The sequence below is a fragment of the Crotalus tigris genome, unplaced genomic scaffold, assembly GCF_016545835.1.
Source record: "Crotalus tigris isolate CLP2741 ecotype Arizona unplaced genomic scaffold, ASM1654583v1 scf7180000019951.354573, whole genome shotgun sequence".
In the NCBI taxonomy this organism is placed as follows: Eukaryota; Metazoa; Chordata; class Lepidosauria; order Squamata; family Viperidae; genus Crotalus; species Crotalus tigris.
Window position 1 is genome coordinate 31403 of NW_024097787.1, and position 13345 is coordinate 44747.

The following is a 13345-nucleotide window of genomic DNA, read 5'->3' on the forward strand; positions in this document are numbered from 1 at the left end:
AACAGAAGATACATATTAAATCTGCTATGAATATTATATTTAGAGAAAGCTGGTATAAAAAGATTTACCAGTGGTATATTAACCTGCTGCTGACTGTTAAGGTACAGGTGGTCCTTGACATAAAACTATTATTTCAGTGACCAAAGTTATAACAGCACTGCAGAAAAGTGATGTATGATCAATCCTCACACTTTGCATCACAGCAACCCGTTGGTCATGTGATTAAAATTCAAGCATTTGGCAACTGATATGTATTTACAGTGGTTGCAGTGTTTCATTTGCAATTTTCCCAGTCAGTTTCCAACAGGCAAAGTCAATAGGGAAGGGGCGTTGTCTTACCTGAACACCTTTTCTCAGCACGGAGATGGAGAATCCACCTATGGGTTAACTCTGCCTTCCTGCCCATTAGACCAAGTCAGAGAAATTTGCCATGCCTGTCCTTGGGTAACCACTCCCCATTCTTGATGAGGGCGAAGCGGTTGACTACAATTCGACGTGTTGGCTCTCGGTTTTCCTGATATGAACTAGTTATTCTTAAGGGTGGGAGTGGATTCTCCATCTCTGTGCTGAGAAAAGGCGTTCAGGTAAGACAACGTCCCTTCTCCAGCACCAGAGATGGAGAATCCACCAATGGGACATACCAAAGCCTCACTGTCCCAATGGGGGGGGGGGAACGGAGAGACCGCTGCCGCGTCCCCAGTGATTACCTGTTGGAGAACCCTCCTTCCAAAGGAGGTGTCTTCGGATGCAAAGCGGTCTATCTTGTAGTGTCAGATGAATGGAGAGGGCGAAGACCATGTCGCCACCCTGCAAACCTCGATAGAGGCCTGTGTGGTCCATGCCGCCGAGGTTGCAGCACTGCGTGTGGAATGTGCTGTGATCTGCCCTGGTGCTGGTCGGGACAGAGATTGATACGCTTCCGCAATATAAGCCCTGATCCACCTGCCTATAGTTGAGGCAGATACCTTCTGCCCACTGGTGGAACGAGATGAAGAGGGCCTCTGACTTGCAGAAGGGCACAGTTCACTTGATATATTATCGCAGTGCCCTACGAACGTCCAGTGTGTGCCACTGTTGTTCCAGGGCATGGGACGGATTGGGGCAAAAGTCCGGTAGGATGATTTCTTGGGCCCTATGGAACGTGGAGTTGACCTTGGGAATGAAAGTTGGGTCCAAATGAAGGACCACACAGTTTTGCTGAAAGGAGCAGAGGTCCTCCCTGACCAAAAGTGCTGCGAGTTCAGATATGCGCCTGGCCGAGGTGACCGCGACCAGGAAAGTGACCTTGAGGGACAAGTCCCTCAGAGTACAAGACTTGATGGGCTCAAATGGTGCCTTGGTGAGGGTCCAGAGGACTCGTGGTAATTCCCAGATGGGGTACCTGTGGACTACAGGTGGTTTTGTGTTGGTGGCTTCCTTAAGGAAAGTGCAGGTCCTAGGGTGTTATGCCACGGGAACTGAATTGGCACATGTAAGTAAAGTAGATAGCGCCGCGACCTGTCTGCGGATAGTATTGGGAGTAAGTCCCTTGTCCAGGCCATCAAGCAAATATTCTAGGATGTTTGTGTCTGTCAGGTTCAAAGCATCAAGTAGTCTCCTTAGGCACCAACCTCAGAAGTTCCTCCATGTGGAGTCATAGATGTGGTTTGTCGCCGGTCGGCGGGATGCCTGAATCATGGAAATTATTCTTGGTGGGTATGATTCCCCACTCAAGATCCGGCGTTCAAGTGCCAGGCGGCTAACTAATGTTGCAGAGCTCCCTGGCTGAGTGATATTTGGTCCGGGGGAATCCTCCATGGGAGAGAACTGGAGAGATTCACCAGGTCTGTGAACCACGGTCTTCATGGCCAATGTGGGATCACGAGTATGACCTCTGCCCATTCCTGTAGTATCTTGCGGATGATTGCCGGGATCAATGGAAGGGGAGGGAACGCGTAAAGCAGACCCCCTGGCCGTGGGCAACGCAGGGAGTCTGCTCCCTTCGCTCCCAGCGATGGGAACCTTGAGAAGAACCTCGGTAGTTGGGCGTTCGCTCGGGACGCGAATAGATCTACTACTGGCTGTCCAAACTTCCTCCCTATTTCTGCGAATAGGTCTGGATGCAGATGCCATTCGGAGTGGTGCACAGTTGACCTGCTTGTCTGTTCACTTCCCCAGAAATGTGTTCGGCCCTGATTGAGGCGAGGTTTGCCTCCGCCCAGGATCCCAAGGCTTGGGCCTCCGTCATGAGGGATCTGGACTGGGTGCCCCCCTGCTGGTTCACATGTGCCTTTGCTGACATGTTGTCTGTGAGGACTAGGACGTGTTGTCTCGCTACCCTGTTGTGGAAGTGGCGAAGGGCCAAGTGTATGGCCCTTAACTCCAACCAATTGATGTTGTGTTCCAGATCTGCCTGGGACCATTGTCCCTGTGCCCACTGAGACTGCAGATGCGCTCCCCAACTGAACAGACTGGCGTCCATCATAAGTGTGAGCCGGTCAGGTTCCTTGAAATGTGACCCTCTGGCTACTGCTGATGATGCCCACCAACTATCTATCACAACTATTTTGCTATGCAGTTGGCTACTATCAAAGTTTACCTAGAAACAACTAAACTGTCGTTGACAATTCTATTACTGTTTAATTTTACGTGTGTAAGCATTTAAGAACATTCCTAGCAGAGAAAAATAATACAGATTTATCCATGAATTGTAAATCGATTTTCTCTTTCAGACCTGGCAAAAGTACTGATGTTTCAGGCAGATATGAAACCATTTGAAATAACAATTCAAACAGGTACCTACAATGTGAATTTTGTTCACTGTATGCTATAATAATAAAATTTTAACAACCCTGAATATTAATTCCTTCAAAGGAATTGATTTTTTAAAAGTTTCAGTTACATAATAAAACATTTCTATGTTTATTTTTATTGGAATATTTAAATATGTTATCTATAATATTTCTGAAAAGGCAAACATAATATTTTGGAGATGTTTCAATACCTTGGTGAAAATAATTATACAGATTTACTTTGTAAAATATTGAAGTATATGAGTTTGTATGTTAATTTTCATTTTCCTTGAGGCCCTTGAGAAATGAAACAGCTTTGGACAACCCAACACTATTATGTACATACTTGGAAAATGTCATCCTAAAGCAGTGATGGCGAACCTTTTAGAGACTGAGTGCCCAAACTGCAACTCAAAACCCACTTATGCATCGTGCCGGGTTGATGTGGCCCATTGGTGGGTGTGGCCCATTGGGTGGGCGTGGCTGCAGTGGTAACAGCAGACTGGGTGGGACTAAAAAGTTCAATCAATCAATTCCAACTTTGCAAGATCTTTTTTTTCCCGCGAGAAGTTGAAATTGACTGATTGAACCTTTTTTTTTGCACACCGCGGCGGAGGCCTAAAGCGAAAAAGTTTTATAAAACCCAGCTGAAGGCCTACATGCTCACAAAGAGGGCTTTGAATGCCGCCTCTGGCACCCATGCCATAGGTTCGCCACCACTGTCCTAAAGCATTTGCCTCCCAAGCCCTCCTTTCCTTTAGACAAAATTCTGTTTATTAATTTGGCTGCAGATTGTTTTGAAAGGGATTTCACTTATTCGGTGATCAAATTAATAGGGTAGGAACCCCCTGGATCTAGCATCATACTTGATATGCAAGCAGTTATAGCTTCTAAAAGCCGCTGTATCACTCTATGCATTGCGGCCTTACTACAAAAATCAGACGTAGTCTCTATTATACTTGTTCTATTCATGCACAGAATAGGCTACTGTAAAGTTCTTTACTTGGGATTGCTTTTAAAGATAGTTCTGGAACAAATGAACAAAATGCAACCATCAGAAACCTTGACAGTGCTTTCAATAATCAGAGCACATTGTGTTTCAGCTGAATCAGTTATTTATCCATTACAAAACTCATTTATTCATTTTAAAAATGGAAGTGGGCCAAAACCAATGTCCCTTTATACACTCCCTTCATCTGTATGAACATGCCCAAGCTTTAAGAATAGAACTGAAAGGGATGTACATAGAAGACTGGATCTTCAGTCTATTTTAAAACATGGGAAAATGTTTACCAATGGTTAACAAAATGAACTAGCGAGAAATGATAGTGAATTTAACAAGATGAATGATATTTATTGATTGATATTTCTATGATCACTGTTATTCTTATTGACCATAGCTATTTATCATATTAATTATTGTTATTGAATATTTGTATCCGGACAATAGTCTGCTTTCTAAAGCGTGGAAATGTTATGGGGGCAACCCCATTGTTGTACCTATCCCTATCCCTATCCCAATCCTTATACTAACCCCATCCCCAAACCCTACCCTGAACCCCAATATCTATATTGATCCTATCCCTAACCCTCCCCTACCCTTATAAAACAATAAAAATAATATTGAAGAAGACTGGATCTTCTTGATAGTAACTGAAGACTGGAATACTCTTTTCTGAGAGAATGGCAGGGTCCCCTTGTTTTGATTTCATAAGGGCTATTAGAAAATCTTTATTGAGACAAACAGTTGATGTGAAACCTATGGTTATTATTAAGGACTTAAATAGATTCTTATTTTGTCTATTTCTTCCTGTTATTTAGTTTTTATTAGTTACATGTGTTAATAAAGCAACAAGTTAATTCCTAGTCTATTAAACAGTATCAAATGAAAGTAAAATATCGCACAATACTTTACATTCATTTATAAAACTCTTATTAGTATGACTAATAAGTTATTCATTGCAATACACAATTGTAAAATGTGCATTACTTGAATCAAAAGCAAGCAACAGTGCTTCAGAGCCACGTGAACAACCTTGCTATAATATCAGATAACATCTTAAAACAGCCTAGCGAGAGTATCAATGCTACCTCCAAGGCATCCTTCTCCAATTCAGATCGAAATACATATCTTTATACAGCACATCTTTGTTCAGTTGTCTAAAAAAAGGCAAAGTTAAAATCCCTATTAAGATCTGAAGGAATACATTGTATAAATGTAATAATAATTCCGTTAGGGCTTGCTGATGTACCTTTCATGCTCTTCTCAAAAATAGCTCTTTAAGTCCATTTATATGGACAGAAAATCAAATATGATCCAATGTAAACAGTTTGAAGAAAAGATTGTAAAGTAAAGATCATTAAAGTATTTCAACCAAATCAGATGCAATTACTTATTCAGTGGTTTTCTAAGGTAAGTTTAATTCTGTGAAATATGAAAACCTATTTGCACACTGAAAACTGCAATTAGAAAACAAGCATTGTTATTCACACTGTACTTACATAATTTTCAGGCAAAACCAACTTCTATGTTCAAAGCACCATTCTTGGACTAAGGAACTCTTGTTAGTCATACCATTATTGTTATAGATTTATACAATATTACTATCACATTTAAAAATGTAGTACTAAAACTACTTACATCAGCTGCATCTCAAGACAGAAAAAAGACAAAGGTGAAATAGACAACATGCATATTTAACATTCAAATTTCCTACTAAGTCCAAAAGGAGGGCATATTCTTAACATGTGTAATACAATTCCTCTTAACAGTTTTTTTTTTTAACTTGTCACTTTCACATTTAACCTTCTTAGGGTTCTAGAATTTTACATCTTGTATTCTATCACTCATTGCTATATAATGCTTTACTAATAGAGTTTGATGTTTACTTCAGTTTAAATGCATTGTTGGAAATAGGTTTAACAGCCCTGAATATAATGCTTTACCATATGGGAAATTACCACATTCAAGCCTACCAGTGATTTTGCATAATTTCTACTCTGGTATTATGTTATTTTGCATACATTAGCAGACTTTAATACTATTGATCATCCGCACAATCAGTTATATTTAATACTAAACACCAAGATTTAATAATAAATATTTTACTTGCAAGAAGATAGCTATTGTTAAATTAAAGATATAATTAAATTAATCCTTTTTTATATTTTTAATTCTCTGTAAGACCTTTCTAGAATACTTCTTTCAATGGATGCTTCAAGATTTGGGCTTGTCTAGAAAAGGCCCTAAGACCTGGGCCATTTCTGTTTTGTCTCACTAACTAAAGCTTTCAAATATCAAGGTGTTAACATCTACATAATTTTTCCTATATGTGTCTGTTATACAGTTGTTCACTATGCTAATTTAAATATATATAAAAATACTTATTACTATTGTTACTATAATAAAATAGTCACTGCGAAATATTAACCAATTGTACAAGGTACGTAAGTAAAGCCTTACATTACTGCTTTCGCAAATAATAAAGTTATAAGATGAGTCAATATCTACTTGATGGTGCATAATCAATAACTTTTAAAACTAGTTCTGGAAATTCAAAAGGTTAATAGAAGATGGATTAAATCTTCTCAACTTTGTCTTAGTAGATATGGAGGGAATGGTCAATTTAAAAAAAGAGAGACCTGCCAAATGAATCTGATTTCTACCATAGTTATGAAAGGATGCTGTTTGAGTGTGAGGATAAATGAATAGCCCTCTTTCCAAAGCTTACAGCACTACCTTGGCTAGAAATTTTAACTATTGTGCAATTCTGAGACATGTTCTTTTGTGCATAACTCTGGATCTGTGTCTTTTCCTATAATCCTAATTTATAATAGTTTAAAAAAATAATGCCCTTGCTTTGATCAAGCTTTTTATCTATAGTTGTCTATACTGTTTATGTTCTCATATGTTGGATTCCTCCCTCCTAGCCAGGCTCACCCTCATCATTACATATCTGGATTTGTTGAGAACCCTAGTTTTCTGTCTATTTTATTTATTTTATTTTTCACATTTCTGAACTATTTTTTTATTTATTTAAACAATTTATATAGCTACCATCTTGTAGGATAAAACTCTGGGCAGATAACAGTGATAAAAGCAGAAACAATAAAACAATACAACACACTTCAGATACTAAATATTGCACTTCTGTACAATTGTGTATTCTAATGTCTTAATTCTTAGCAAAGGAACTCATACTAATGACGAGGTATTAGTCATGTGAATGGTTACAGTTTTCTAAACTTGAGCGTACTAATATTTTCATCTTTTTTTCAAACATGATATCTATACCCACCATTTACTACAAAAGTACTTTTATTTCTAATTCTGCTTCTCTACTAAAAATGGTTATTTAGTTTATATTTCAGCTATCCTACAGTACACGAAAACTGATTTGTACTGAATTAGCCTATTAAATCATTTTGCTTAGGATGTTTGGAATCTTCTAAATCCAAGGCATATACTCTTCTACTGAGCAATCAAACTTTCCCATTGTACGTACCTTGGCAAAAATTACTGCAACAAATATTGGCATCAACATATGAATTAATGTTCAACTATTTCCTAATTCTTCTATAATACAACTCAAATTAAATAATACATGACAAAAATAAAAAAAATAGTATGTGTATTTTTAATGGAAAGAAATAGTGGTGGTGGTAGCTAAATAGCCATGATAGTATCAAGATTCAAAAAAGTTCAATATTCTGAACTATTTAGCATTTCCTTGTTGTTGTCTTATAAGTGCTAGTAATATAATAGAGAGTTATACAATAGCTGGGCCACCCTTAAAACTAATTATTGTTTAAATATTAAGGAAATGATCTAAAATATATTTCTTTCTAACAAAAAGGGGTACAAGCATTCTTTCAGCTGTTTGAAAATAAAGTTCATACATCTCTCTGCTTATTAAGCCAGTAATTAAATTGAACTAGTTCAATGTCAGCATTGAGCTTATAGGAATTAAATCAAAATTAGAAACTATTTGTTTCTAGAAATGAATTAGTTTTGTCATCCAGAACAAATTAAGTCTCTAAAATGGAACACAGCAATTTATATACATCAACGGCTTATATACTGTAGATATAAAAAAAAAATCCACCAAGATTAAAGTATACTTTATATCTGACACAAAACTAATCAATTCTAGGAGCTTTCAAAATAGATGACAGGTAGTGTTCAATTATTCAGTTAAAGGGCTTATTGATGTCAATAAATACAGGAAGTGAATCCTCTTAGTGGGTTAATGTAAAACAAAAAGCACTGGTCCATTCAGAAATTGAGAACCAGATGTTCTCACATTTTAGTGTTGTACTAAGTATCATTAAGAGCATGTAAAAGATTCCTCATTGCTTATATTCATATGTATCTCTTCCTGGAGAATTGTTCTTTAAAAAAACTCTTGTAATAAAAAGGGTAAGCCCTAATCATGCCCAACAGTGGAGGAAGTGGGTTTATATAGCAAGTTTAATTAAAGTTAAATTAATAATTAACCTTAGATACTGTAATACAGTAAATGTTACAATCTTATAGTTTTGAGTTCCAAAATACATAGTTTCATGTTCCATTATTTTACTTTCTATACACCTTAATAAGCATGGCCTATTTGTAAATTATAGCTGTTAATCTGCAGCTACGTTTTGTAAACCCATGCGTTATTTCTTATGCTGGTCAGTGATGAAAAAGATGCGGATTGAATTTACAAAACAAAGACAAAGTCAGAAGTACTCCATTAGTCAGTACCGGTAATTCCAAACTCATGCCTCTTTCCAGGTACACTTTTTAAGCTTATTCTCTCTCTCTCTCTCTCTCTCTCTCTCTCTCTCTCTCTCTCTCTCTCTCTCTCTCTCTCTCTCAATCTCTCTCTCAATCTCTCTCTCTCTCTCTCTCTCTCTCTCTCTCCTCTCCCTCTCCCTCTCTTTGCTAAGAATACCTAGGAAGTTTATGTGGAACTCAAAACTTTTACCTAAACTTTGAGGTTAGGAGTACCCTAACTTCTCACAACAGGAGCTATATAAGAACTCTATTTAGACTGCAATAACCCTTAACAGCGGGAAAAGGAAACAGAACATCCATACAATATCTTCCAACAAAATGGATATCCACGCAATTTCATCAAAAACTGCTTGACCACTCAACCCAATATAGCAAAACCAACACAAGCCCTAAAAAGGATAACACTCTCATACATCAAAAACATCTGAGAAACCACCAACCGACAACCACATAGAATCAACACAGCACACAAACCAACTAAAGCACTCCAAAACATCCTGAGTAAACCAAAAAACCCAGCTGATCCAGAAGAAAAAACAGGAGTCATCTACAACATTACAGTGTAAAGACTGCAATAGCCACTATGTAGGACAAAAAGGAGACTAGCAGAGCACATCCATGAACACCAATTAGATGTCAGAAGACATGATGAAAACTCTTTAATTTTACAACATGGATTTAACCATAATTTCAACTGGGAAATGGTGACCATCCTAGACCATGCCAAGTTCAAAAACACTAGAAAATTCCTGGAAGCCTGGCACTTTGACAAATGGCCATCAACAGACACTTAGACATAAACAACATCTATATACTGTGCAAAAGAGACAATTAACAAGCCAAAAAGAGAGCAAAAAGACCAAAACAACTCCCCATTGGCAATCAATACACAGATGAGCACAGTTTAACACCAAGGTTAACATGAGACCAACAACCAAGAAGTAAACAATACCCTAATCTAGGAAATGTCAAACAAGCTAACAGTAAGCAGCCCAACAAAAAAAAATCATCAAAACCACTCCCACCAACCCTGACAGGACAAGTCACTGGAATACAAATTGAGGGCAGACTCCACTCCTTACTAGCACTAATGTTACCTAGTTTGGGTAATGTCTACAAAAAATAATAACCAAACTCAGAGAGCACCAAGGACCCATTACTCAAAGGTTTTGTTGGAAAATCAAGTTCTGATTGAGCCTGGTGCTTTGTTTTGCAGCATGCTAATTTTCCATCCATTTTCTAATCTAGAAAATAAAATTAGGCAAGAAGGTTACTGAACACTAAAACTAGTGGGATGGAATCTGTCTAAGCTTCCAAAAGTCACACTGGGGATTCAGAGCTTTCTTTTCCTTTCTTGATTTATATGTTTGTAATGGAAGGATTTTTTTTTTTAAGTCCAGAAAGGAATGGAGAGGTAACAAGCATTTATCTTCCTTCCCTTCCACCTCATTACCCTGTTGCACTGGATTTCTTGGAACCTCCAGTATTACAGCACATCAAGAAGGTACATTGTATTCCTCAGTTACTAAAAGTAACATTGATTCCAAATTCTTCATTTCAACTAAATCTAGCTTTGAATTCATCCCACATCTCTCCTAATAGTCCATCTGGCTGTGCTATTAATGGAATCTAATCCACCCCTACCCCCACCCCCCATTAGTCAGGATGACAGTCTGAACTGTCACCTTCAGGATATGAACACTTCCTTCCGACAGCTTTGAATATAAAAGTGTCTTCTGACTTTTCTTCACTTCTCATTTCAGATAAATACAATTTATTTATTTTTGAAAGAGCTGCCTGGGATGTGTTGATTAGTCCCATTGTCTTAAATTGACAAGTAGGCAATTTCTTCACAAAATCTGCAATTTCTTTTCTAATGCATAGTACTTGTGGACTTAGTTCTCCATTTTTCCTTTTCTGATCAGCAGGGTCTGGAGCTATTCCATATGTTGACAATTCCTGTCCTAAAATAGTGTCTGCTCTGATTTTGCAGAAGCAGTATCTTTCATTCACATTCTGTTCTCCTCAATTCACCTTTAACCAATACAATACTATTTTAACTTTCCCCTCTTCTTATAAGTTACACAGACTAGCAAAATCCTTAATTCAAACTGAATTTATACCATATCTTTTGGCTTTACCATCTCCAAATCATCCAGCTACCATTGAATTCATGCAACTTCTGTTTCTGCAATTGTAGATCATTATGAATGTTATCAAAAAAGAAATACTCTCCTAGTTTGGATAATATTTTGGTTCTCCCTTCTTTGTAATTCAATGCTCTCAATGTACATCAGTCATCACTGAGTGAATTTCCTTCATCCTCACTGTTACCACTCCCAAAGTCTCATAAGAGATATTTCTCACCAAAAATGTCCATGTCCTGTAAAAGCTTTTAGGAGAGAAATTGTTTTCTCTTTGTTCACTGTTGCCACTGAACTACCCCACTTTATTCCTTAAGTTTTGTTCCAAGGTCTACCATATCAGTCTCATAAAAATGAACTTATCCTGGATGATTAGATAATAATTCTCACTCCTCCTGCTACTTCAGCCAGTTTGACAGGGGATGCACTCCTTTTCCCATCCTCCTGTTAATTAACCCAGCAATTCTTCCTTCTCACCTCCCCCAAGCACTATCAGCTAGGTCCATCCTTATATACATCTCTGTCTCAGGTTTCCACGAACTACCCAACCCGATAATCTCAAACTTCTGTTAGCAGAGTAGGCGCTCCCTCTTTCTCTCGCACGACAAACAGGCTTTTTATTCGTATCCATGCCTACTCAGAAACAAGTCGCATTGAGTTCAACCGGGTTCGACCAGAGAGGAAGCCCACCCCCCCGCCCCCCATTCACAAACCAAACCAAGCCACGATCCGGCAAAATTCCCAATCCGGTCCCCTTACCCTCCCCCACACCTCCTCCTCCTCCTCACCCCACTCGAGGAAGTCGGAGACGAGCCTGTCCCTGCGAAGCGGCGAGTCGCGGCTGCACTCGGTGTAGAGCCCGACCAGGAGATCCAGCAGCCCCTCGACGCTCAGGACGTTTTCGTTGCGCCGGGGCCCATCCAAGAGCAGCTGCTCCAGCTTCTTCAGCCGCACCTTGGCCGACATGGTGGCGGCGGGTGAGGCAAGCGAGCTGAGCGACTGGTCGGTCAAGGCAGGAGGGAGAGGCCGAGCGAGGCGGAGAGGGAAGGCGAAGAAGAGGAGGAGGAGGAGGAGGAAAGAGCCGCCGCCTCAGGCTCCGGGCAGCGGCGGCAGAGACATCAGCCTATCCAGGCGTTCCCCTCTCAACACCTTCCGACGGGCCCTGGGCCCGGCAAGGCTAGGGGCTGCTTCGCCTCCCCGCTACGCCCACATTTTGCGAGGCCTTTCCGAAAAGCAGCTCTTCCAGGCTCCGCTCCAGGCCCGGCTGGTCCATCGGCTGATCCCTCCCCTTCGGACCCGCCCTCTCACTTCGCCTGGCAACGGCTGAGGAGGAGGAAGAGGAAGATGAAGTCCTGGCTTTCAGTTGCGACGGTCGCCACTGCGAAGGTGGTGCGGCAAAATCATCCCGGTGGTCAAAGCTACACCCAGCCCCCCCCTCCCCAAAGCAGGCCGCCTCTCTCAACTCGGCCCCAATTCTCATCCGTCCCCGCCCCCTCGCCCCCCCTCCGGTGCTTGGGAGCAGGATGGAAGGGACTGGGCGAGGGCACTGGAAAAGTGGCTTGAGAAGAAGCCGGAAGGACTTGGTCCTCGCTTCTTGCCGTAGTTCCTAGGAAAACGCTCCCGCTGGCCGTGACCATCCGGGCAACAGGAAGATCAGGGAGGGATGAAAGCCGCGATGGAACGTAGGGAAGAAACCTTTCGGCAGATTCGCTAGTTGCGCAACCTGGAAGCCCTCGGGAAAAACAAACCAGCCGCTTTCTCGTCACGTATCCAATCCTTCCCTTTGCCAAGTGGATTGAAACAAGCAAGCCACCGGAATTCCCGTCAGCATATTCGTGGCTCCCACGCCCCAAATGCTTTAGATTTGTTATAACTTCCTACTCGTTCCTGATAAGTGCATCCCGTTTATAAGGACTGGGCGAAATCCAAGCGATTGGGTAAATTTAGCAAATATCGTTTAGATGTTCGTGGGTCAGTGCGTTGTGCGAAAAGGATCTGATCTTTTATAGCAAAATAATAACACCGAGCTTATCTATTTCCATACCCCTGACCACCTCCACTCCGCAGCTTTCTATTCAGCAGCTAAAAGGCTGAGATTTTAACGAACTATCAAATCCGCCAAAATACGACTAAATGGCATCAAAGTGTTCATTTTCTGATTTTGTTGTTGTTAGCTAATTCTGATTTTTGAAGCCCGAATCTCATAGCTCTGATTAAACTGAGAAAGATTTTCAAAATACATTTTGGGAAACAGAATAACAGATTTAAAAGGGAACTTGGACGTTTTCTAGGCCAACCCCTTGCTTAAGCAGGAGATCCTATATCAGTGATGGTGAACCTTTTAGAGCAGTGGTTCTCAACCTTTTTAATGCCGCGACCCCCAACCGGTCGTAAGTTGAGTTTGCAGAATGGGACTTTTGGCAGGCTCAGCAGGGCAGAGACAGCCTGGACAATTCCTATTGGCTTTTGAAAGCCAATAGAATTAGACTCTATTCAAGATAGTCTATTCTATTGGCTTTCAAAAGCCAATAGAATAAAAGGGAATAGCACAGCTAAGGAAAAGGGGGAAAAAATGGCGGATTGCGTTGTTTGGCGACCCCTGTGAAATGGTCGTTCGACCCCAAATAGGGTCCCGACCCACAGGTTGAGAA

At 40.3% G+C, this 13345-nt stretch overlaps 1 protein-coding gene across 1 annotated transcript in view; it reads right to left on the bottom strand.

Moving 5' to 3' along the window:
• LOC120317957 (serine/threonine-protein kinase MRCK beta-like) overlaps positions 1-13091 on the bottom strand; it is a 38897-nt gene extending 25806 nt beyond the window's left edge. Inside the window, exon 1 of the mRNA XM_039365061.1 lies at positions 11483-13091. Coding sequence (XP_039220995.1) covers positions 11483-11660 — 178 coding nt within the window. The 5' untranslated portion in view covers positions 11661-13091. The remainder of the gene's footprint in view (positions 1-11482) is intronic.
• Positions 13092-13345: the final 254 nt, after the last annotated feature.